At 65.4% G+C, this 23,823-nt stretch overlaps 10 protein-coding genes across 10 annotated transcripts in view; 7 read left to right on the forward strand and 3 right to left on the reverse strand.

Annotated features, from left to right (window-relative positions):
- EMIHUDRAFT_112958 (hypothetical protein) overlaps positions 1–1,462 on the reverse strand; it is a gene marked incomplete at both ends in the record, with an annotated part of 1,905 nt that extends 443 nt beyond the window's left edge. Inside the window, 2 exons of the mRNA XM_005783603.1 lie at positions 488–909; positions 978–1,462. Of these exons, the coding sequence (XP_005783660.1) occupies positions 488–909; positions 978–1,462 (907 nt within the window). The remainder of the gene's footprint in view (positions 1–487; positions 910–977) is intronic.
- A 4,416-nt stretch (positions 1,463–5,878) lies between these two features.
- On the forward strand, positions 5,879–6,517 carry EMIHUDRAFT_45681 (hypothetical protein; the record flags this gene model as incomplete). Its single annotated transcript, XM_005783604.1, has 1 exon — positions 5,879–6,517. A coding segment is annotated over one exon (639 nt), but the record flags the coding sequence as incomplete, so codon positions are not given.
- A 2,270-nt stretch (positions 6,518–8,787) lies between these two features.
- On the forward strand, positions 8,788–10,599 carry EMIHUDRAFT_112960 (hypothetical protein; the record flags this gene model as incomplete). Its single annotated transcript, XM_005783605.1, has 3 exons — positions 8,788–9,294; positions 9,553–9,696; positions 10,429–10,599. The coding sequence occupies 3 exons, from the start codon at positions 8,788–8,790 to the stop codon at positions 10,597–10,599; spliced, it is 822 nt and encodes a 273-aa protein (XP_005783662.1).
- Positions 10,600–11,488: 889 nt separating this feature from the next.
- EMIHUDRAFT_232175 (hypothetical protein) lies at positions 11,489–12,011 on the reverse strand (the record flags this gene model as incomplete). Its single annotated transcript, XM_005783606.1, has 2 exons — positions 11,489–11,893; positions 12,003–12,011. 2 exons carry the CDS (start codon positions 12,009–12,011, stop codon positions 11,489–11,491), a joined length of 414 nt encoding a protein of 137 aa, XP_005783663.1.
- A 67-nt stretch (positions 12,012–12,078) lies between these two features.
- Positions 12,079–12,870, forward strand: EMIHUDRAFT_112961 (hypothetical protein; the record flags this gene model as incomplete). Its single annotated transcript, XM_005783607.1, has 1 exon — positions 12,079–12,870. The coding sequence occupies one exon, from the start codon at positions 12,079–12,081 to the stop codon at positions 12,868–12,870; it is 792 nt and encodes a 263-aa protein (XP_005783664.1).
- Positions 12,871–14,712: 1,842 nt separating this feature from the next.
- EMIHUDRAFT_232178 (hypothetical protein) lies at positions 14,713–16,462 on the forward strand (the record flags this gene model as incomplete). The annotated part of the gene is made up of 5 exons (XM_005783608.1): positions 14,713–14,904; positions 15,049–15,438; positions 15,605–15,805; positions 15,910–16,000; positions 16,176–16,462. The coding sequence occupies 5 exons, from the start codon at positions 14,713–14,715 to the stop codon at positions 16,460–16,462; spliced, it is 1,161 nt and encodes a 386-aa protein (XP_005783665.1).
- Positions 16,463–16,670: 208 nt separating this feature from the next.
- EMIHUDRAFT_442299 (hypothetical protein) lies at positions 16,671–17,994 on the forward strand. The gene is made up of 2 exons (XM_005783609.1): positions 16,671–17,241; positions 17,311–17,994. The coding sequence occupies exons 1-2, from the start codon at positions 16,696–16,698 to the stop codon at positions 17,404–17,406; spliced, it is 642 nt and encodes a 213-aa protein (XP_005783666.1). The 5' UTR covers positions 16,671–16,695; the 3' UTR covers positions 17,407–17,994.
- Positions 17,995–19,929: 1,935 nt separating this feature from the next.
- Positions 19,930–20,535, forward strand: EMIHUDRAFT_365113 (hypothetical protein). The gene has a single exon (XM_005783610.1). The coding sequence runs from the start codon at positions 19,934–19,936 to the stop codon at positions 20,423–20,425; it is 492 nt and encodes a 163-aa protein (XP_005783667.1). The 5' UTR covers positions 19,930–19,933; the 3' UTR covers positions 20,426–20,535.
- A 529-nt stretch (positions 20,536–21,064) lies between these two features.
- Positions 21,065–22,596, reverse strand: EMIHUDRAFT_456383 (hypothetical protein; the record flags this gene model as incomplete). Its single annotated transcript, XM_005783611.1, has 4 exons — positions 22,298–22,596; positions 21,904–22,090; positions 21,385–21,477; positions 21,065–21,172 (listed from the first exon to the last, which is right to left on the reverse strand). The coding sequence occupies exons 1-4, from the start codon at positions 22,558–22,560 to the stop codon at positions 21,065–21,067; spliced, it is 651 nt and encodes a 216-aa protein (XP_005783668.1). The 5' UTR covers positions 22,561–22,596.
- A 524-nt stretch (positions 22,597–23,120) lies between these two features.
- Positions 23,121–23,823, forward strand: part of EMIHUDRAFT_442301 (hypothetical protein) — a 1,397-nt gene continuing 694 nt past the window's right edge. The window contains exon 1 of the mRNA XM_005783612.1: positions 23,121–23,739. Within this exon, the coding sequence (XP_005783669.1) occupies positions 23,176–23,739 (564 nt within the window). The 5' untranslated portion in view covers positions 23,121–23,175. The remainder of the gene's footprint in view (positions 23,740–23,823) is intronic.

Below are 23,823 nucleotides of genomic sequence, written 5' to 3' on the forward strand. Positions count from 1 at the left end.
GCGGCGGTGAAGGGGGGGGTGAGGGGGGCGGCGGCGACGGCGGCGGCGGCGGCGGTGGCGACGACGGCGGCGGAGAGGGGGGGGGCGACGGGGGCGGCGAGGGGGGCGGCGAGGGCGGCGGTGGAGACGGCGGTGGCGACGACGGGGGCGGAGAGGGGGGCGGTGACGGGGGCGGCGGTGAAGGTGGCGGCGGCGAGGGCGGCGGCGGGCGCGCGGGTGGCGGTGACGGTGGGGGCGGTGAGGGCGAGGGCGGCGAGGGCGGCGGCGGCGGCGGCGGAAGAGGAGGCGGCGGCAGCGGCGGCGGCGGCGGCGCCGAGGGCGGTGGCTCTTCTGGGCACGGTGGCACATCTCTGCCGCCGCAGAAGCGGCAGGCGGGATGGACTGACCCGGCGTTGCATCCCAGGCCTTTATGCGCGTCTCTCCACGGCGTGTAGCATGCCTCGTCCTTGTAGCAGGCGAGGACGCCGCCGCACCTCGCCCGCGGCACCACGCTGCACGGCAGTGGAGGGCTGGGAGGCGGACTCGGCGGGCTCAGCGGCGGCGGTGACGGCGGCGGCGGCGACGGTGGCGGTGGGCTCGGTGGGGGCGGTGACGGAGGCGGCGGGCTCGGCGGTGGCGGTGACGGCGGTGACGGCGGTGGCGGAGAGGGGGGCGGCGGTGAGGGCGGCGGCGGCGAGGGCGGCGGTGGTGACGGCGGCGGCGGAGATGGTGGCGGCGGGCTCGGTGGCGGCGGGCTCGGCGGCGGCGGGGAGGGCGGCGGCGGTGACGGCGGCGGCGGCGATGGAGGCGGCGGCGACGGCGGCGGCGGCGACGGTGGAGGTGGGCTCGGTGGGGGCGGTGACGGAGGCGGCGGGCTCGGCGGGCGCAACGGCGGCGGCGGCGGAGAGGGCGGCGGGCGGGGAGCCTTGCCTGGCGGGAAGGGCGGCGGCGAGGGCGGAGGCAGCGGCGTCGCGCCGGGCGGGAAGGGCGGCGGCGACGGGGGCGGCGTCGGTGCCTTGCCGGGCGGATAGGGCGGCGGCAGAGGCGGCGGCGTGGGGGCGAGGCCGGGCGGGAAGGGCGGCGACGGCGGTGGGGAGGCGGCGGGCAGCCGGACGTTTCTCACCTTTATCTTGCTCTTGCAGATGGCGTCAAAGGCGGTCGCCGGCACGGCCTGCTTGATGGGGAGCCGCTGCAGGATGCAGCGCGTGCGGCCGCGCAGTCGGGTAAAGATCTGGTATTCGTATCCAGTGCACCACTTCAGCCCGAGGCACTGCTCCTGGCAGGCGGCCTCGCTCGCGTCCCAGGTGACGTGGCTGGGGAGGGCGGCCCGAGTGCGGCCTCCCGTCTTGACGTTAACGCAGGACCCGCCGGCGCGACCCGCCGGCGCGATAAACGAGGTGAGGGACATCGCCGACTGCGGTGGTGCGGTAGGTGGGGCAGAGGACACAGACACCGCGACCGCCACGGCGAGCAAGGTGATCATCGGCGGCGAAATTCGGTGGCAAAGCGACCACCGACGACGTGCGTGCGTGCGTCCGGGGGGGGAGCAGCGAGAGACGCCTTCCAGTTCACGTAACGCACAACCCCGGGCCCGTTCACAGTTGAACTAATTCTCACGGCTGCACACTGTTATACGAATTGTTTTGCCGTCCGCGAGCTCGCCGGCGGCGAGAGAGATGCCACGAGGGGTCGCGGTGGCGTCCATCGCCAGGCTCCCTAGCTCAACCGACGACCCTTCGGGATCGACGGCCGATCGTCATCTGCACGCCGTCCCGCGTTTTCCCCTGTTGAAAAATCTTTTGTGCTCCCGCCGGAGGGTGGAGGGTAATATAATAGTAGATATCGGCGGGGCCGCCCGGCCGTTAATGTTGGGGCCCGCGCTGACATACATGCTGCGTGTAGAGGTGCGGTCCCTTAGATATACACAGCGCCGCTCCCCGCCCTCCCTCCCTTGCACAAGGCCCGGCGAATCCAGATGGGTATCTACACCTCAGGCTGCATGCGCAATGGGCGGGCCGGCCCGGGGAGCGGGCGTCCCGGGCTGCGCGCCAGACGGGGTCCTGATTGGAGACGGGGTCCGAACGAGAATTGTCAAAATCAGGCCCCGGGGGAGGCGGGGGGGCAATCAAGAGACCGGTAGCCACCAGCATGTCGGTGCGCAGAGCGGGGCAGATGGCTCAAACTCGGCTCTCGGGAGGGTTTGACGCGGGCCGGTGCAATGGGCTGCGGTGGACGTCGCGATCCGACCAGAGTCACCCGGGTAAGAGGGCATCCAGCAGTCACACTCAATACATGCGTACCGTGCACGTGAAAAAATGACTAGTTGCAAATACGGGTGGTGTCAACATGACCACTTTTGATTTTTTTGTCCGTGTTGCTCCCAGCGCCCTCGCCCGCGCTCCCTGAGGCCATGGCTGGTGCTACTCGCGGTTAGTGTGTATAGGTAAACGAAAAAAGTAGATTTGAATTCGTCCACGTACGGCTTCGTGAGTGGTTGGGGTGGCCTCAGGCATCCCCAAGGGAGCCTCTGCGGTGCCACATAAGCAGCTTAGTGATTGTCGAGACTTTAAAGGATTCGTTGGAAGAAACGCAAACATGACAGACGGCTACTTAAGTATATGGTCACCAGTAAACGAAAATTCGACTTTGAGGGATCATATCTCAAAAGGCTGGGTGAGAGCATAGCATTATTGTTGTATATTAGGCCGCATAAGGTCAGACTTGACCCCACAAGCATCAAGAACCCGATGCTCCGGCTCGACTGTGCCGGCACACTGCCTCCTCGCGCACGCTGCTAGCAGGCCGTTGCGGCCCGTGGTGCACCAGAGAGAGAGGTCGACGCGTTGCCCCCGCCGGCGACCCCGCGCGGCTCAGGCCGGCCAGAAGGTGTGTGGTGACGGCACCATGGCAGGAGTGCGGAGAAGAGCTCGCCGAACGCGAGCAGCAGATGGCCAAAGTGTACCAGCGCGAGAGCCTCGCGAGCGGGCGCAGAAGAAGCTCGCCGTGACACGATACCGGGCGGTGGTGGTGCTCTGGCGGCTGTGCACAGTGGGCAAAGTCAGGCTGCAGCAGGGCAGCACGATGGTAGTGCCCTGCTGCAGCCTGGCCTGACATGCACAGGGCGAACAGAGACACTACTATCGTCTGGCGCTCGTCACCGAATCTGGGCGAACTTCGACCGCCGCCACAGCTCGCCACGAGCACGCAGCGACAAAATGTTGACTGTACGGAAGTTGAGGCTGGTCGAGAGGAAGAGGCTGCCGTGCGAGCCGGCAGCTGGCTGGCTCGGCGTTTCTGCCGCGGCGTCTTTTTTCGGCTTCTTCATTCATAGTAGCGTAAGCATGCGTACACGCTACTTTCGTTTACCCACATTATGCGAGTACTAGTATGGGGGGCCGATGATGGTGCCTCAAAGTCAGCCTCCGGAGGCTATCGTGGGGTCGAGCGGGCAGTAGCCGTGACATGTGGTTCCACCACCCCTCGCAGGCTTTGCCTCTGACCGCCACCGTTCCCAGGCTGCCTAATGGGATGGAAAGGAAGGCTGAGCGAGCGTATAGAAGCGTGCTCGACCTCGTCGTGGCAACCTGTACGGCAGCGCTGGTAGGCGCGATGAGCGTCGTGCCACCTGACCCGAGACGGGTCGCAGGCGTCGTACCGAGCGCGTCGAGACCGTGTCCTGATGTGATCTGCACGGGTGAGTCACGTCGGCGTCAAAGGAGCGACGTGTGACCTGTCAGAGCTTGATCTCCGATCTCAGCGGCGTCGAGTCGCCTTCGATGCACGATGGCGACAGCTAGGATGCATCTCCTCCGTCGTTTTTCGCGCGATGGCCCTTGAGAAGCTGGCGCCGCACGCAGGCGGACCTTGTGTATGTGCGGCGAACGCTTAAAGAATGGGTGCTCTACGTCACTTTTTTGGAGTAGATCGTGCCGAGCTGGCCGTGACAGCGATTTTGGTAGTTTTTGGCGGGTTTTGCACCACAGACTTTTTGCAACTAGTCAAATGCGCTTAGTTTCGATCCGCTCACAACTCGATTCTATCGACGATGGCAAAAGCAGCACAGCCTCCGGCAGCACGCTCATTTTTTAGAGACGGCTCTCGAGCTCGACGCGAACGGAGGTTTCCGGACGAGACTCAAGAACGTCAATGAGGGCTGCGAGAGAGAGCCTCGGGTGTGGCGCTACCATCGCTGGGATAGCTTCACATGCGCGAAGATGAAAGAGGGAATAGTCGTTGGATGCCTGCTCAAGGTGAGTGCTATGGCGAGCGATGACGAAGGGTTCGCGCTCAGCGTGACGAGCAAACTCAGGGAGTTCATGGCGCTCGGATACCCTGCACACGTGCTCAACGGGGTGATCGGACGCGCGTTTGCTCGGACAAAGGACGAACGGCTCCTACGAGCAAGACAGTGTTCGCAGTGGTGAGGAGGTTTCTTGCAAAACCCTTACCCAGACGAACCAAACAATCCAAAAAGACAGACAAATGTATTGTGTCGGGCTACCGTCCAAAGCGCAAAGGCGGGTGTAGTCGACCAAGGGACCACGAATCTGGTCTGTCGACAGCACGAATTTGGGATGGGACACCTTCGGGACCCGGCTGCGTGCTACTTGGATAGCACGCTTCCGGAGTACCGACGGCTAAGGCCGAGGCAGAAAAGGTTTCTGTTTTTTTCTCCGCTTTTCTTCACAGGATTTTCCTGTGAAGAGAGACGTAGAGAAACCGATCTTTCAAACTCGGTGTCGAACCACCAGCCCGACGCTCACTACAAGTGACAGCCTCCGGGCCGCGGGCGTGACGCGCAGAGTCTGCATCACACACTGCGGAGCGCGTGGGGCCGGGAGCGGGTGCGGTGGGGCAAAACTCAGTCGCTCTTTGGTAAGCCCCTCCGCCCCTCCCGGAACTCGGTTTCGCTCCAGCCTGCCGCAGCCAGCAAGCCCGCCCGCCGCGCCTCGCTCAACCCATTCTCCTCGGCATACCGCGCTAGCACCTCCCGCTCGCGCGGGTCGACCACGCCGTCCGCAAGCACCGCCAGGAGCAGCAGCCCGTACCTGCGGTGTGAATAGCTGGCGGTCTGCCTGTGTTGGTTGGAGCTCACTAGCTACGGCTCACACTCTGTGGTCGCTGCCTGCCTGTCTGTCCGTTCCGGAAACTGGAGCGGTGGTACCACGCTATGTGTTCGGAGCACCGCGTGAGTACGAGGGAGGCGAAGATGGTGAGTACCGCTGCGTACGGCTGAAGGATGCTGACAGCGGCCTCCTCTCGAGCGCGAGGTGGGAGTACAAAGGTCTGTCTTCGGCTTCTAGCGAGCCCAGACTCGCGTTCCACGTCCTCGTCGCTGCGGACGGCCGCGCCCTCGGCACCGGCCTCTGGCGGCGTCAACTGCTGCTGCTGCTGCAGCGGCGGCGACTCGCCAAACTCCTGCTGCTGCTGCTGCTGCTGCTGCTGCTGCTGCTGCTGCTCGACTGTCGCGCGCTGCAGGGCGGTGAGGCGCTGGTACGCGGTGATGAAGGGCAGCACGAGGAGGCCGATGACGCGCCTAGCATGGTGAGCTCGCCAGCATCAGGGCGTGAATACGGTCTCGCGCCGTGTGGACGCCACAGTCCTCTCGAGCGCTAGTTAGAATACACGCTTACGTCGACTTGTGCGAGCGCGGTGTGGCGCGGATGGAGGAGGGCGGTTCCCTCGTCGGTGTCTCCTCTCCCGGCGCTACCCGCCAGTACAACCCCAACTTGGGCTATGATATGCCAGGGAGCGGCAAGTGCGTCATGGAGTCGGAGCCTTCCGCTTCTAGGATTATGGGGAGATATGGCGAGATATGGGGAGATCTGGCGAGGCGACGCTCTGCATGCGGAGCCTTCCGCTTCTAGGATGACGCGCCACGGCGCCTCGGCAATGTCAACGACGCGGCAGATCTTGCCGCTCTGCGTGTCGACGCGCGCCTGTACAGGCGAGGCTCCGAGAAGGCTCCAGGAAGGCTCCGAGCGGGGCTGCTGGATCGCCGCTCCGCGTAGAGATGGGGAGGGATGGGGGAGGACGGCCGAGGCTGAGGTGCGATAGCTGTCGAAGTTGGAAGACACGGGTCGGCGTTTCCGCATCTAGGCCTCGAAATCTGGGGAGACCTGGGGAGACCTGGGGAGACCTGGGGAGACCTGGGGAGACCTGGGGAGACCTGGGGAGACCTGGGGAGACCTGGGGAGACCTGGGGAGACCTGGGGAGACCTGGGGAGACCTGGGGAGACCTGGGGAGACCTGGGGAGACCTGGGGAGACCTGGGGAGACCTGGGGAGATCTGGGGAGACCTGGGGAGATCTGGGGAGATCTGGGGAGACCTGGGGAGACCTGGGGAGACCTGGGGAGACCTGGGGAGACCTGGGGAGACCTGGGGAGATCTGGGGAGATCTGGGGAGACCTGGGGAGACCTGGGGAGATCTGGGGAGACCTGGGGAGATCTGGGGAGATCTGGGGAGACCTGGGGAGACCTGGGGAGACCTGGGGAGACCTGGGGAGATCTGGTGTCGACGCCTGCGAGAGGCCACGGCCGAGCGGGAAAGGCGCGTCGCCTGTGGACATGTCTCGGACATGTCTCGGACATGTCCTGGACGTGTCCTCAAGCCCGAAGGCCGCGGTCGCCGCACTGGACGTGCCACTCCACGCCCACTGTGTCCTCGCCCTCGGCGATGGAGTCCACCTAGTCAGAGTGGTCAGCGACTCTTCGACATCAGGACGCAACGCCCACAGCAGACGCCGAACTGCTGAGCGGCACGAGGGTCAGTCAGTCAGTCAGTCAGTGCTACACACCTCCAAGCATGGAGGACGGGCCCACACGCACACACACACGCTGCACACGATTGGCTCGGGAGCCGACACGAGGCACACTGTCACCGGCCTTAGCACCGGGTCCGGACTGCTGGACACACAGCACGCAGCTCACCGGACAGCGGCACGAAGGTGAGGGCCCAAAGGACCGGGGGGTCCCAAAGGACTGGCACTGCACTGGGAGCGCTAGGCATCGAGGCACGTGTCTCGGTAGTGTCTCGGCAGTGTCTCGGCAGTGTCTCGGAAGGTCTGGGAAGTGTCAACCTCGAGCGTGAGCGGCGGCAACAGCGACGCAAACGGAAGCCCGTCTAGTAGGCGGCTGCTCACAAAGGCAGGGTGGAAGCGTAGGGCGCCTGCGTGCAAGGCCAGCCGTCAAGAGGCGCGCCGTGCGCCGCCTCCCCTCCCGCCGTCGGCACGCCGCGCCGCCGCCGCCGCCACGCCGGCCACGTGTCTCGGAAGTGTCTTCAGAAGTGTCCGTCGGACTGGGGCGGGGAGGCGCGCGCCGATGAAGGCCTCCTTGCCGCGGCAGACGGTGGCGGGGCCGAGGAGGAGGTCTTCGTAGACGCAGTCGTCGGTCAGGAACGAGCCGACGCACGCCGCGTCGCGCGCGTTGAACGCGGCGTACAGCCCGCGGATCGCGCGCGCGGGAGTGAGCTCGCCCGCGGGGAGGTCGTCCGCGTTGAAGACGGGACCGGTCGTGGTGGCGAGCGAGGCGTCGGCGTAGCGCTCGCCCGCGCCCTCGAGCCCGTCCGGCCGAATGGAGCCCACCCGGACCCGGAGGCTCGCGGCCGAGGCGCCAGCCTGCCCTGAGGGCGGAAGACTGGAGATCTCGTCGGATGACCCGGCCGCGACGCGGATGCGCTCTCGCAGGCTATCCATCAGATGCTCATCGTCAGTGGCGTCCGATGCCATGCGGACGTTGAGTAGCAGCCTGGGCGCCGGGCGCCCCTGCACGGGAGAGACGCATAATGGGCTCGCCGTGAGAGCGAACATGGAAGAGGCAAAAAGTCTAAAGAAAAAACGAGGGCGTCACCGCACGATCCGAAAAGAATTTTAAACCGTAAATGGGGCGTAAATGGCACAAAAATTCCTCTTGTATCTCTCACAGCTGACTGGACCTGCTGGGGGGAGAGCTCTCACTCACCCGTGCTGGCTAGTGCGAGAGCGACACTTGTTGACACACTGCCCTCGTCGAGACCTCGAGAGAGCTCCAGGTCGAGCGTGCTGATCTGAGCGTGCCCCCCAGCCCGGCGGGCTCTCTGCCCTGCACCCCCCCACCGCCAGCAGCACACACCTCTCCCCGACCGGCTGTCATGCCAGCCGTCGTCAACGACCCCGCGGCGTGGGCGAAGCTCGTCGGCGCAGCGCGCTCAGGCAAGCGGCGCGGAGCCGCGGCCGCCAGAGGGATCCTCCCCGCCGCTCGCAGGGCGGGCGGCGGGCGAGGGGCTCCCGCTCTGGCGCGCCGCGGGGAGCTTGGCGTCCTCCTTGTCGCGCGCCGCCCGCTTGTCGGTGGCGCCGGAGACCAACTTCTGGTCCGGTGCGCGGCGCGGGAGGGCGGCGGGGCCGGTGAGCTTGGATCTCGGGCGGTGGACGGGCGGGACAACAGCGCTTCCCGAGCTGATGCCGAGGGGGGGCGTCGCCCGCGACTTGAGCTTCTTGCGCGGGATGTCCTCGGCCTTGCCCGAGGGGAGGTTCTTCTCTGAGCGCGTCGGCGGTGCGGCGTCGGGGGTGAGCTCGGCGCGCTGCGCGTTGCGCTCCTTGAGGATGGACGGGTTCTGGGGGATGGCGTCCAGCGCCTCGGCGAGGGCCGGGTCCTCCTTCAGGTCCTGCTGGGGGCGCGAGGACATGGGGAGAGAGCGCGTAGATGCCTCGTGCCTCTCCAAAAAGAAGAAATCTCAGCGTGCTGATCTGAGCCTGCCCCCCACCCCGGCGGGCTCTCTGCCCTGCACCCCCCCACCGCCAGCAGCACACACCTCTCCCCGACCGGCTGTCATGCCAGCCGTCGTCAACGACCCCGCGGCGTGGGCGAAGCTCGTCGGCGCAGCGCGCTCGGGCAAGGAGGGCTTCTTCGCCTTCTACTCGTCGGTGGCTGACGCAATCACCACCAACGTCTCCCTGATGACGCTGCCGGTCGACGACCACGCGATTGTGCGCGGCCACGCCGTCTTTGACACCTGCTCGCTCGCGGAGGGTCGGATGTACCGCCTCCAGGTCCACCTCGACCGCCTTTTCGCCTCTGCGGCTTCGGCGCGGCTTCCTCTCCCCTTTGGCGGGGACGAGGCGGCGAACCGAGAAAGGATCACCGAGATTGTGCGCGCCACGTGCGTCGCGTCGGGCCGGCGGAGCTGCGACGTCCGCTTCTGGCTGACCGCCGGCACCGGCAACCTCGGCGTCACTCCCGCCGGCTGCACGCCCTCCCTCTACGTGCTCTGCTTTGGCGGTCTGCCACCACTGCCAGGCTCCGAGGATGCGGACACGGTCGGCATCTCGGAGGCGACTGTGCCGGAGAGCGTGGCGCCGTCCTCTCGTCGGCCGCGCGCTCACCTGCGGAGACGGCGTCTTTCACGGCGGCTGTCTGAGCAGGAACCGCTCCCCGAGATCGCACATCACGCCTCGCGTGTCTGCCCCGCGTGTGTTCCGCGTGTGCGTGTGCCCCGTGTGACGGGTGGATCACTGACTTGCTCGGGTCCTGGCGACTGCTCGACATTTCCTAGACACTCGCTAGACGCCTCCTCAAGGCTCGCGGCGTCTAAGCAGGTGCCGCTCAAGCCGGCCGCGCTCGCCGAGCTCAAGTCGAACAACTACCTGCTCAACGCGCTGTGCATGCTCGCCGCCAAGGAGCGGGGAGGCACGTACGGCATCGGCGCCGCCGCCACCATCGCCGGCGTGCTCGAGTTTGGAGTGGCATCCCCTCACCGCGGGCGGGCCGTGAACAGGCGTCGACGGCGCGGGCAACGTGCTGGAGTCGTGCGTCCTCAACGTGGCGATCGTGGACGGCCACTCGGTCTTGCGGACACCGCCTTTCCGCCGCGTGCTGCGAGGGACGACGGCGCGGCGCGGGGGGGGTGGTGGCTCGCGTCGGAGAGATGAATTCACTCACAATGAGACGGTCCACTACAGGTGCGTCGCGCGATGGAGCTCGCTTCGGAGCACCTTGTGCCGCGCGGCGAGCTGGCGGGGGTCGTGCAGGCGTTTGGGTGGTGTCTGTTGCCTCTGGTCACGGCCTCTCTGCACCCGCCTCTCTGCACCCGCGTCTCTGCAACCGCCTCGTACGACTCCGTCTGCTGAGTGCCTATTCACAGCTCGCCTTCACAGCTCGCCTGCTCACAGCTCGCTTGCTCACAGCTCGCTTGTTCACGGCTCGCTGGTTCAGTTCACAGCTCGCCGGTTCACAGCTCGCCATTCACATGCAGGGTCCGCTCACCGTTGCCGACCTCCTCGCGGCGAGGGAGGTCAGGGGAGATGCCGCCGAGATGTGGTCGTAGTACCGAGATGCAGCCGAGGTGCAGCCGAGGTGCAGCCGAGGTGCATCCGAGGGGCGCTGAGGGGCCGCCGAGGCTTCAAAGAGGTCAACGAGATGAACAGACCGCCTCGAGGAGACGCGCCCACCCTTCCCTCCCCCGCCTCCCTCAGGTCTTTCTTCTCGCCGGCGACACGCACGGCTACCCCGTCGTCCGGCTGGATGGCGAGCAGATCGGCGACGGGAGGCCGGGCCCGGTCTACGCGGCGCTCAAGCGGCTCCTCCTCGAAGACGCCGCCACCGGGAACGCGCACCACGAGCCGCTGCAGGCGGGCGGCGCGTAAGGTAAGGTAAGGTAAATTTCTCCACACACACAAAGTGGTGGGGCAAGGGGGGGCGACCCTCTCGCATCTCCACACCCGGAACACGGGGCGTCGGGGGCAGGAGCCTAGAGCTGTTTAACATTAATTTTGGGCCTAACAGTTGCGCTAGCGTGTTGGCTGAAATCCTTAACGTTGTTCAAGTGTTCACCCCAGCCCATGCCGTTACTGTTTGTTACTGTTGTTACTCTGTTGTTCAGCGGCCAGCAAGCAGAAAATGCGCGCAAAACCCCCAAGTGCTCCAAGTGCACCCCCGGGTAAAACCCGCGAAAATACCTGGGGTTTTCCGGGTATTTTCGGGTATTACCCGCACTGGACGCTGGAGATCGTCGTGGGTCACTGCCAGGCCTTCCTTATTGTTGTGTTCAGCCGGCCTAACGTTAGCTACTGTTGTTGGGGAGCCCCACTGTTGTTCCGTTGTTACTGTTAACACTAGCAACACTGTTTAGCTCCCAACGTTAAACAGCTCTACAGGAGCCCCGCGCACGGCATTCAAAGTGCAAGCACTGGCCCGGTGCACGTGGGTGAGCAGCCTGCCCCTCCCTCCCGACAAACCAACTCCCGCACACACACAATCGCACTCTGGCCATCGAATGACTCCGAATGACTCACTGTGTGTGCTAAGACAGAATCTCCGCAGAGACATCCAAAACGGGCCGTGCCGCGTTTGTGGTGTCCTCTCAAGCACTAGCATCCAGGCGCCGCACTCGAGTGGGCGGGTCACATCTGTGTGGGCCCAGTGCGCACTAGGCGCATATGCTAGTGCTATCCTGCCCTATGGGAGGCAGACCAGAGGGATGGGGGGAGGGGGGGGGGGGGGCAAAGGTAAGGTGGGGTGAAACTGGGGAGGACCTCAGAGGTCCTCCATGGGGGTGGGGTCCGGCTCGAAAAGGTCAAAGTGGACGCCGGTCCCGCCATCGCCGCCGACGCCGTCGCCCTTGTCCGCCTCGGAGGCGGAGGTCGTCAGGCGGGGCGTCTCGCCCGTCGCGAACCTGCCGCCGAACACGGCGTCGGCCGGCGCCGAGGCGCCGGCAGCCGTGATCAGGTCGGCGATCTTTCGGTCCCTGCAGGCCGCATCAATTTTGCCGCGCCGGGACGGCTCGGAGAGCTCGTTGGCGAGCCAGTCCCGGGCGACCTTCGTCGCAACGGAGCCCAGAGGGACCGTGGCGTACACCAGGTCGCCGAACCCGCTACCCCCCTCCCTCGGAGGCAGCGAGTACTCCCTTAATGTGGGTAAACCATAGTACCGTATACGGTACTATGAACAGAAGAAGCCCATAAAAGTCGCCGCGGCAGTCCACGCCGAGCCGGCCTGCTGCCGGCTCGCACGGCAGCCTCTTCCTCTCGACCAGCCTCAACTTCCGTACAGTCAACATTTTGTCGCTGCGTGCTCGTGGCGAGCTGTGGCGGCGGTCGATGCGCGCGACGCACCGATCTTGATACATGTCCATGTGCAGCGGCGAACTCATAGTGGCATTTACTCTGCTATTCACCACGGCCCACGCCGCCGATGCCGACATCCTCGAGACATCGCGGCTCAGAGCATCGCGCGGCGGCTCAGCCTACGGCGGTTGGACGTTCGACGGGGATCGGCTTGATAGCGATTCCATCGTCTACTCAATCGGCCTTGGCACAGACCTCTCGTTCGACTTGAAGCTGATCAATATGTACAGGTGCCACGTGCACGGCTTTGACGACACACCCGTCTCCACCGCATTTCTGCGCCGACAAAACGTGCCCCGCAAATTCCATTGGCACCGCTTCGTGCTGGGCGACAGCGACCAGAACCTAACTCTGCAGCTTCCGGTGGGACACGGTGCGTCATATGCCGCAGACGGCGTCGGCTCTGCGCGAGGCTTCAAGAAGGGCACAGGTCACACTGCGCGGGCGTTGCGGATCACGACAATGATGGCGATGCTAAATCACTCAAGGCTCGATCTGCTCAAAATCGACATCGAAGCATTTGAATTCCGAGTCTTCAACGCGATGCTCCTCGACAGCAGCGAACAGAAGCCAGCCGTTCTGCGCCTTCCCGCGTGCCAGCTGCTCCTCGAATTCCACTCTCGCCTTAGCCCGCTAGGCTACCAGGCAAAAGCCGACGCGCTGCTGGCGCTCCAGTCCCTCGGCTTCACTCTGCTGCACAATGTCGTGCGCCCGTCTGGCGCGGACGACGCCTTCCTGATGAATCCAAGATTTTGTGAACGACCAGTCTCTGGGCACGGCGCGGGGGCGTAGCGCTACGCGCCAGAGAGTCACGCGTCTATAAATAATATACGTACGTTCTAATAATGTTTAAACTTTAACGCAATGCCACGTTGGTAGGGCTGTAGGGGCCGGCTCCGGTCACACGAACTAACTCGAAAAATCTAATGCCACGGAGATCTCGAAGGTTTGTATTCCCTGACGCCTTCACGTCGAAATCTCGCGTCTCGAGCCGATGCTGGATGCATCTCGATGCTGCGACCTGAGTGTGCCGTGCGCAGCACAAAGACAGCGTCCGTCGCTCCCCCAAGATTGGCGGTTTCCGATTCGTATCGATGAGCTTCCAAGAACGAGTCGAACGAACCGAACCAGCGCAGAGCGGCGCGTCTCGCGAGCGCCCGCGGCCGCCACGCCGCCGCCGTCCGCGGCCGACGGTGGTCGCGAATCAACGCGGCGCGGTGCAACGAGGCCAAGTCCTTCCAGGCTCCCGCCAGCAGCGCCTCGTGGCGTGGGCTGCACGGCCCTTCGAGACGGCCCGGGGGGCGGTGAGAGACCTCTCCCGCCGGCATGGCGCACTATATCACCCGTAGAGGCCTCTCTATAGTCGCCTTTTGGCACCTCCTCTCTCCACGCCGCCGATTAGACCTCGCCGCATCGCATCGCCCCCTTCCCTGCCCCGTCGCCCTCCTGAGCTCTCCCTCCTTCGCTCCAGCCATGCACAGGACAGCTGGACCATTGGCCCGCGTGCCAGGCGTCCGGGACGGCCGGGTATCGGCTCCGTACTTGGAGCCCTCTTGGGCCACCCTCGCGTCCACCGGCCGGCAGAGCACCGCTTGGGCGACTCAGACGGCCCGCCCGACCAGCGCGTTCGATCGTGCCGCCCCCACAGCGTCAGTGGCGTGCGTGGGGTGGCAGGCGGCGTCAGCGCAGCCCCTCGTGGGGGTGCCCACCGCTCTCCTCTCACCGCTCCCCCCCGCCCGTGGCACCCCACACACTCGTCCCTCCTCAGGGGCGCAAGGCGGCACGGCACGTTCAGCGCTTGCCTCGGCCCACCTCGCCTTCACGCCCGCCACCGCGACCAAGGAGGTGGCCTCGGCGGCCCAGATGAAGCCCGTGCGGCTCGTTTGGGAGCCGCATGCCGTCCCTCTCTCGCCGGCGCTGCTCACCACGCCCAAGCCTACGCCGAGGAACCCGTCGCGCACGTCGCTCTCACGAGCTGGTGGCTCGCATCGACCGAGCCGTCCAGCTTTCTCACGCCCTGCCCACGATCAAATTCGAGACGACCAACATCCGACCACAAAAAAGGCCCGCGCGTGCTGCGCGGGCCGGCGAGCGACTAGCGAGCCAACCTGCTAGTTAAGAAAAGAAATACAACAAGTCCCCCACTTAAATCGGCTAGCCGCCACTCCGCTTGTGGCTCGGCCGATTTTGCCCGATTGGTCAATTTCCCCCACACACTTACTTAGACGAGACACGCTCTCTATCTCAACATATCTCCTTCGACGCCGCATTTCCAAGTTTGGTGCCCGATGGTCAACTATGACCAAATGACCAAACTTGGTCGGTTAAACCGATGGCGTCCACTCGATCGAACCTCGAGACCCCAGTTCGAGATCGAGTCTCGAATCTGTGTCATAATGCGGTTCGTATGCGTACGTCCGTGTGTGTGTGTGTGTGTGTGTGTGTGTGTGTGTGTGTGTGTGTGTGTGTGTGTGTGTGTGTGTGTGGTGGGGGGGGGGGGGGAACACGTGTGAACACAGTCAGTGTGTGTGAATTCAGGACGAGCAGCGACCCCGGCTAGGCGCCGACCACAAGTTGTGCGTTTTATTTATTTATTTTGCATCTGCATCTGGGGGGGGGGACGTGCGTCTCAACATGGCCAGTCCAGCCTTCCCAGACCACATGGCCGACCAGACCCCATGCACCGCATCCGAGGCCAGCACCGACGACGCTGAGCGAGCCGAGGCGATCACTCCCGCTGCCTTCTACGCCGCCGCCGCCGCGTCCGCTCTTGGCTTCGGTGGCGGCCGCAGGACTGTGGCGACAGCAGTCGCTGCCAACAAGCTGGTCTGCTCGAAGGACTACTACAGTCCGTTGACTGGACACCTGCTCCCGCACCTGCACCTTGTGCACGAGGCGCTGCGGCCGGGGCGCGGCGGTCGGCGCCGGCCGGCCGTCTGGCTTGCTGGCGATTCATCATTCGACAACAAGGCGTGGGTGCCTCACGACTGGTCGGCGGCACGCAACGGCTACGAGAACGCCTTGGCCGGCCCGATGCAGGAGGACGTCTGCTTTCATGTCAACGCGGAGCTGCAGGCGCAGGGCCACGGCGGGCCCGAAGGCCACTTCTGCGTCAACGCGGCGGTCGAGATGTCCCTGCTCTACGCGCGCGGGTGTGGGCTCTACGCGCAAGACGAGTTCCTTCGCGACCACCTCGAGGAGCAGGACACCCTGCTCGTCTCGGTCGGAGGCAACGACATCGCCCTCCAGCCCCTCCTCGCCACGCTCGCCAACGTCGGCGCCCTCGCCCTCACACCCGAGGCAGCGCCGGCCGGAGAGCGGACCCGCCGTGCAGACAGCGTCTTGCGTCTCACGTGCGCTGTGGGGTTGAATAGGCGTGCCTCCGGCCGGAGAGCGGACCCGCCGTGCAGACAGCGTCTTGCGTCTCACGTGCGCTGTGGGGTTGAATAGGCGTGCCTCCGGCCGGAGAGCGGACCCGCCGTGCAGACAGCGTCTTGCGTCTCACGTGCGCTGTGGGGTTGAATAGGCGTGCCTCCGGCCCGAGCGCACCTGCGCCTGCCCGCTGGACTGCCCCTTCGACGCCGACCACGCGACGTGCGGGACGGCCGCCTGCCTGCGGACGGGCTTGGCGGGGTGGCCGCTCGGGCTCGGCTACATCGTCGACCTCTTCCGCAACAAGGTGGAGAGGTACGTGCGGCGGCTGGTCGGCAAGACGCGGCCGCGCAAGGTTCTCGTCTGCATGATCTACTACCTCGACGAGGCGCCGCTCCCCACCACCACACGCGCAACTTCCTACTCGAGTACTCCGGCACGCCCCCGCTCGCCCCGCAGGTCGCGTGCACTCCGTACGGCTGGGCCGACCCTGCCCTGTGCTGCCTCGGCTACAACTGGGCGCCCGCCTCCAACCGAACGCCTCCCGGCGGTCGATCCACCGTTCACACCTTTGGCTGTGGACAGGCGCCCGGCCGGCTGCAGCAAATGATTCGAACCGTCTTCGAGCTCGCCACCAAGAAAATCCGCGTGCCGGGCGAGCGAGCGCCCCCCGCAACCATTCCAAGTCGCACGTAACGCCTACTCACGCTCCGACAATGAAATAGGCGTCGCAGTGGTCGCTTTCCCGCTCTTCGAGGTGCTCGACGGAAAGACGAGCTCCGACTACCACTCGCGTGTCGAGCCCTCCTCTGCGGGCGGCCGCAAGATGGCGCGCGCCCTCGTCAAGTGCGCAATGGCGCCACTCCAGCCGGCTCCCCGCCAGCCGCCCGCTCCCCACCTCCAGCCGTGGGTCGAGACCCCCCGCTCACTGAAGGTGCCCACGCCGCCGGAGCCGCGCGAGATGGAGCGCGAGAATGCTCAGGACGACGGCGACACGGACCCAACGTGCTGAAGGTCCGTATGTCTGCGCCCAAGAGGCGGATTGAAGCGATTGCTCGCCAATCCTCGTCGGGTCTTCAGTCCGCTCCCGTCAAGAGTCGGGTGTGTACAGTATTGTGTGCATGTGTGCGGTGTACTATATGTGCTCCATGTGTGGACGCTGTGGCCTCTGTAGAGGGGGGGGGGAGAGAGAGAATGAAAAAAAAATGAAAGAGATCCGTCAGAAATCAGAGGGGGCGAGTGGCAATGAAAGCGGACCTCGAGGCTACTCTTCCCAAACTGCCTCCGCTCCCCTCGCCAACAAGCACTGGTCGCAGCCCAACTTTCGGCATAGCCCTCGTGATCGTCACCTTCGCAGCGTTTATCGGCTTCACCGCCCTCTCGCCATCCGGCCTGCGACTGTACCTCCTCATCTGCACCCTCGTCGAGACCGGTGTCGCGCTGGCATGCGTGTGGATCGTGGTGTTCGTGGAGCCGCCGCACATCCAGCGCACACCGGAATCCACGCTTCCCATCCCGCGAGAAGTGGAGACTCGCTTAGCGGCGGGCCAGACGACTGAGGGCATGGAGAATGTGAAGGACGAGTCGGGTCGGACGTTTTGTGTGCGCTGCCTCGTCTGGCGGCCGAGCGGCGGCGTCGAGTCCAAAGAGGACACCATTTTCTGGCGGCGGCGCGCGAAGCGGCAGACGGCGCATCACTGCCGCTACTGCCAGCGCTGCGTAATTGGTCACGACCATCACTGCTCGTTGATCGGCCGCTGCATCGCGGGCGAGGGGGGGGCACGAGGATCGGTGAGACTCCACACCTCTCTCGCGCGCCCTGCGGATCTGCTTCCCACACGCCTCCGTTCGCGTCAACAGGGCAATCTCAAGTATGTCCAGCTCGGCTTCGCGATGGCAGGCCTGGCCTTCCTCACGGTGTGCGTGGCGCTGGCGGGCACGGCCTTCACTTCTTGACGCCAACGGGGCGCGGGGAGCTGCTCCCCGTATTCCAGTCCGCGTCCACGCATGCCGGCTGCGACGCGCGGAGAGCAGAGTCTCTGATCATAGTCCCGATCCCCGTGGTGCCGGAGCGGGGCGGGAAGCGCGATAGCCTAGCGAAGTAGCGATGGAGCAGCACAGCAAATGGCATGAGAGCCTAGCGTGTAGTGTACAGGGAGGAGACCGGAGAGCATGCACAAACCCACACGACAGGTGTCGACCCTCCTGAGCATATCCTCACACGATATATCTTGTGCACTGATAGGGTCGATACCGCATGGTACGGGACCCTATATGAACGCTATCTAAAGTGAGAGAGTCCTGACGAGACGTGTGTCGTATATCGATTGTCGCGGTCCCCGACTATGAACGCTATCTAAAGTGAGAGAGTCCTGACGAGACGTGTCGTATATCGATTGTCGCGGTCCCCGACTATGAACGCTATCTAACGTGAGAGAGTCCTGACGAGACGTGTCGTATATCGATTGTCGTCGGGGACTCGGGAGAGACGGAGAGCGAGAGAGCACCGCGGGGGAGGGTTTATAGAGGTATCGTGTGTCTCGCGCCTTGCGGGGGGGGAGCGGAAAGGACTAAGGAGGAACCTCTTCCCAAGAGCACCACTCTTGGACGGTTAGGGGGTGCACCGCGCCCCAAAATCCACCACTGTGGGATTTCGCGCAATCGCTTGACTCGGAAAAGCTCGCATGTACCTCCTGCGAGCGCTGTGATCGCCGCAGACTGGCTCCGACTTGACGGCGGCATGGAGACGTGATGCCTCCATGCCGCCGTCAAGTCGAAATCGACATGCGAGTCGATCTTTGGCCCGCCAGAGGTACATGCGGCGTTTGGCGACAAAACAGCACTGCGACCGCGAAGTGGCGGTGGACATGCTCCCATGTTGCCGACGCGACGCCGGAGTGGCCGGCGCTGCTCGCCGCGACCACGACGGCTACTCTGATGCTCCGGGCCGACCCGTCCTACCCGACGGTGGCACTCTTCCACGTCTCGCTCACGCTGAGAAAAATCTGAAACGGCGTGCAGCAGAGTCGCCGACGAGTCGGTCCGCGTGACTCCTCGTGTCCCGACCGTTCTCACACATCCATAAACTCACTTTGGCCCCACTGAAGCGATGCCTGAATCCTGAATCCTCAGATTTTAGATTGGGACGCTGTGGGCCCTCTAATTACTTGGAGCGCCGCCACTACCACCCAGATCGCTGCAAGCAGCGCCGGGCAATGACGGCTTACCGCCCACCCAGCCCCCCCTCGGCACACCCCGGCAGCCAATGTGTGACGGCTCGAACCCGCTAAGCCATCCCGCAAGCGGGATGGCCCGCCACTCGAACCCGCAAGCGGGCGTACGAACCGCGAGCGGCTCGCACTCGTGACACGCAGGGTGTGATTACCTTTTTTTATAATTATGTGGGCGTGAGCGCGTGAAACGGCCCGTCGCGCGAGGCGATTCGCTCTGGCATGCACAGAGGGATGTTGACATACGCGGCTACGCGTTGTGGGCGCCTATCTAGGGGAACATACATGCCCCATCCCGATGCGTGGGCGTGTATGTCACGCGGTCTGTCTTCAGCACACACAGTGAGTCATTCGGAGTCATTCGATGGCCAGAGTGCGATTGTGTGTGTGCGGGAGTTGGTTTGTCGGGAGGGAGGGGCAGGCTGCTCACCCACGCGCACCGGGCCAGTGCTTGCACTTTGAATGCCGTGGGGCTCCTGCCCGTGTCCGGGTGTGGAGATGCGAGGGTCGCCGCCCCCCCTTGCCCCACCACTTTGTGTGTGGAGAAATTTACCTTACCTTACCTTACCTCACGCGGTACGCGGCTGCAAGCGCAGCCGCCTATGTTTGTTGGCCAAGATAGGCGGCTGCACGTGTGGGGGCGCGAGTACCGCTATACGCGTCTGCACGTGTGGCCGCGTATCTTGGCTAAGATACGCGCCGGCACAGAATGACACGTATCAGGCCCCGCCAAGCTCGATGCGCGGCAGCGGGTGAGGGCGGCTATTCTCCCACGAGGTTCCTCCCCGAAAAGGGATTTTTTGAAGGTGCCTCACTGTGACCTCCCGAAATTTCGCGCAAGGTACTGTGCCCGTACCCGGAGCGGCGCTTCGTCCACCGTGCTTCGTCGACCTCCCCCGTGCATGCACCTCTTTGCCGTCTGCGCCATCGCGCCTGCGCACGGCACAGCGCCGCACCTGCAGCGCTTGCGCAGCGCAGCCTCAGATAGCAGGAGGCGGCAGCTGGCGGCGGCCGCTACGTCTGAGGAGCTCGGCGTGGCTTGGCTGTGCAACCAGAGCGCGTGTGAGGAGACCAACATATTCCTCGCGTCCGAGCCCGCCGAGGCCGATGGCGTCGTCTGCGAGCTGCAGAATGGCCTCACATTCGGCGACGGCTCTCCTGTCTGGGCGTGCGGCAAGGTGGGGCCGAACTCGCCGCTGCTCTCTCACAACCCGCCGCCGCCGCCGGCGGCGGGGCGATCTGCTCCTCCGCGGATGCTGCACGCGGCTTCGGCCGCACCATCACGGATGCAGTCGCCTGCGCTGTCAACTCGGTCGCGCCGGCTGGCGGCAGCAGCGGACGACGGCGAGCTGGCGCCTCGTTCCGTCGCCGCCGCCGCGGCCGCGGGCCTCGGCTCGAACGCAGTCATGTGGGCCTCCCTCTACAGCGTCGCCACTACGGGCGGCGGCCTCCCTGCGGGCCCGTTCGGCGTGGTCGGCCTCGTCGAGGGCGTCTCCTATTTGCTGGTGGTGGGGCTCGCCGGTGCGGCGCTCTACGGCAAGGTTTCCACCGGGTCTGGCCTTCCGTTCCTCAGCGAGGCGCGTGGCGAGCGGCCTGGCGGCTTGCTAGGCGCTGCGGAGGGCCTCTCGTGTCTGTCGGTGGCCGCGGGCGCCGCCGTGCTCCTCCTGCTGCAGGCGAATCAGGGCTGCGTCCCGAACGCTCTGCCCCTAGCCGACTACTCCGACCGGGTGGCCGTGTGCCGCTGAGGCCTGAGCACACGGTGCTGAGACGGAAGCACAGGAACGACCTGTCGGCTGTCGCGTGCCACTGTCTCATCATGTAAAGTACAAAAGCTGAACCTGAAACGACATATATCCACGCGAGTCAGCACAAAAGAGGAGCTCAGATGTCACCAGAAGAGCGAGGTGAGCGAGAGATGAACAAAAACGATAAAACTGTTAAAACTTTTTGAAAACAGTCTCCCCACATATCGGATATCGGTCATCCCGCGCTTCATCGCACGTGTCAGTGGAGGACGTGACACGTCTGGCCCCGGCGGGACGGTATACGAACCCGGCGGACACATGCAGCCACGCGCCCGCGTTGTCCTATCTCCCGACCGCTCACAAGGATTACTGGAATAGTATCTCGGCGCGCACGAGAGATGCCGACTCTACTTGATCTCTCTCTGGACTCTGCCGTGGGATAAATAGATTGAGAGGCGGGGCGGGGGCTCAAATTGGACCGACGTCGGCATGCTCACCAGCGAGTGGTTCCGCGCGTGCGGCCCGTCGTCAGCTGGGCCAGTTCCCCGCCGCGGCCCCAGAAGAGGGGGGGGAAAAGGGGACGGTTGGCGGGGGAGGAGGAGGTGGGGCGGATAAGCCTCCTCCTCCACGCAAGAGAGCTCAGTGCACATGCGCCGCCGGCAGCCTGCTTGTGACGGCTGGCGAGTGGTCGTCCTCCGCCCAGAGCATCGAGATGGTGCGGCGGACCGAGAGCGTGTTGTGCGACACCTCGCGCGAAGCGACGGCGGGCGGGCCTGCGCTCGCACACGGCCGAGGTGTGGCACTTGAGGTGTGGCCCTTGAGGTGTGGCCGAGGTGTGGCCGAGGTGTGTGGCCGCGATGCAGCCGCGATGCAGCCGAGACGCAGCCGAGGTGCAGCCGAGGTGCAGCCGAGGTGCAGCCGAGATACCGCCGGACGGCGGGCGGGCCTGCTATCTCGACGCGGCCCGTCTCCGGGTTGCAGACCACCTCCGCCTCGTCGGGGGTGAGGTAGCCGTACTCACCGCCAGACGAGGCGGCGGAGCAGGCAGAGTGCTCGCGCAAGCAAAGCGACGGCCCGCGGCCACCGCCGCCGCCTGCGCCGCCGCCACCGCCGCCGCCGGGAATGCTGTCCCGCAAAGGGTTGCCGCACGGCAGCGCAGGCAGGGGCGGCAGCGGCGGCGGCAGCGGCGGCGGCAGCGGCGGCGGCAGCGGCGGCGGCAGCGAATGCGGCAGCAGCAGATGCGGCAGCGGCGGATGCGGCAGCGGCGGATGCGACTGCAGCGGCGGCGCCGGCGGCAGCAGCAGCGCAGGATGGCCCAGCGACGGGGGCAGTGGCGGTCGGGCAACAGGGCTGGGCAGCGGCGGCTGGACAAGTGAGTTGGGCAGCGGCGGCGGCGGCGGAGGCGGCGGCGGTGCGACTGGTTCGTTAGGTGTCGCCGGCCGTCCTGGGTGAGGGACGTGGCTCGTCGCCGAAGTCACCGCACAAGGAGGCATCGGCGCGGGCCACCGCCGGGGCGGAGGCAGACTGGAGGGCGTGAGGCTGATTGGCGAGCGAGGCGACTCGGGCGAGAAGAGCGAGGAGTAGAGCGCCGGCGCCGCGTTGCTCGACCGCCGGCTGCTGCCGCTCGTCGTCGGGCTGCCGAGCGGCGCCGCAGGTAGCACCGTCCTCGGCAGCGTCAGCGGAGACGGCGCTCGCGTGCTGGCGGTCGGTGAGACGGCGGGCGAGGGGGGAGGCGCAGTCGCGTCGGCCGTCTCCGACGACGACTTCCTCGACCGGCGCGCCCGCTGCCCGCGCCGCGCCTTTCCCTCGTCAGACGCGTCTGGCTTTGGGGCGGCAGCGGCGGCGGCGGCGGCAGTGTTGGTGGACCTCGACCGGAGCTCGTGAGCTCCGTGGGCAAACTGGCAGCGAGCCCCGTACGGGCACTTGCCGTCGCGGGCCCAGTTCTCGCACTCGACCGTCTTGTACCGCAACGGGTCCTTTGCACGAGCCGCCGCGGCGGCGGCGCTGGCTCGCGATCCGCGCTTGGCAGACGGGCTGCCGGTCGGCTTCTGACCGGAGCTGGGGCGGTTGGCCTTGCTGTTGCTGTTGGCGAGCGGCTGCACCGCCCGCTGGCCCGAGGAGGGCTTGTTCGACATCGCGGTGGCTCTGGACTGGGTTTGGGGGCGCGTGCGAGCTGAACGGGACGCGTCTTCGACCCGGGGAGGAGATCAGCGGCGATCTGCTGCGGGAACCCTCCCCCTGGTGCTAGATTCATCATGTTCACAATGTCCGGTCAATCATCTTATCTCTGTGCACTCGCCCGCCTCCGCCACACAGTCACACAGACAGGCAAGCAAGCAACCAAGCTTATTCTAATGTTTTTTTCTAATGTGCTCTGCTTAATGGTCCAAGTTTATGTATTAGAAAAAGAAAGAAATTCCACCTTCGTGAATCGCGAAACTCGTGAACTAGCCGGGGCAGTCGGAGAAGGATGCGTTTAGTCGGCGGGAAAAGAAAGAAAGAAGGTTGGCGGCACCTTCGTTCGAGAGAGAGAGATTTTTAGCAATACCAAACAACTCTAACACTCACACGTCATTTGGGGCCTGGAGCCCTGTTCACGCGCGCGCGAGACGTGCAGACAGGGTTGCCAGGTGTGAGCGAATTTTGTTTTGTCGTTCGTGAATCGCGAGTGTGTCGGTCTGAGGATCCGTCTGAACACAATCAACGAGCCGGTTTAGACAACAGGGCACGGCGGCTCTCCGCGGCCTCGCATGCCGCCCTTCGACAGCCCAAAGGGGCCTCCAACGGCCGATCTCCACGCCGCCGTCCGCCGGTCTCCTCGCCGGCCCAGCAACGGCGATGGCGTGACGTCTCTCGTCGCAAACGCGGTAAATACAAACCTACTCAGGCGTGGTGGCATGGGCCTCATGGCACCGCCAGGAGTGCATGGGCGCGACGCACGCCACAGCGTGCGCGAAGCGAGGAGGCACCACGCCGAGTCGGCGGTTCACCTCAACTTCATTTCCCTCGCCGCGATTCCGTCGCACGAGGCGCTGGAGCAGTGCATGGAGGGGCGGCAGGAGAAGAAGCGCCGCGTCTTCTCCCCGCCCCCGCCGGCCAAGCGCCACGCCAGCTCCGCCAGCGGCGCCCGCCGACGCGGCGCAGCCTCAGCCTGCGACAAGTCGGAGGAGCAGGAGCAGGAGCAAGAGCTGTCGAGCCTCAAGCTGACCGAGATGGTGCCGCAGCGCAAGGGGGCGTCGCGGCCGCCCTCCAGCCGAGGCGGCTCCGCCGTCTCACTCTCTCGCTGCGAGTCGCGTTTCTCCCTCCTATGGGTGCGACCGCACCGCCTCGCCTCAGCCCGTCTCTCGCCCTGAGCCTGCCTCTCTCGCCCTCCCTGCTGCCTCCCTCGCCCCCCCTGC

This window comes from Emiliania huxleyi (assembly GCF_000372725.1).
Source record: "Emiliania huxleyi CCMP1516 chromosome Unknown EMIHUscaffold_179, whole genome shotgun sequence".
Lineage (NCBI taxonomy): Eukaryota > Haptophyta > Isochrysidales > Noelaerhabdaceae > Emiliania > Emiliania huxleyi.

Bases quoted from the DNA above. Each gene is read 5' to 3' on its own strand.
- EMIHUDRAFT_365113 (XM_005783610.1), top strand. From the start codon at position 19,934: ATGCTGCACGCGGCTTCGGCCGCACCATCACGGATGCAGTCGCCTGCG.
- EMIHUDRAFT_442299 (XM_005783609.1), top strand. From the start codon at position 16,696: ATGAAAGCGGACCTCGAGGCTACTCTTCCCAAACTGCCTCCGCTCCCC. The intron at 17,242-17,310 runs GTGAGACTCCAC...TCGCGTCAACAG, and splicing joins AGGGGGGGGCACGAGGATCG to GGCAATCTCAAGTATGTCCA.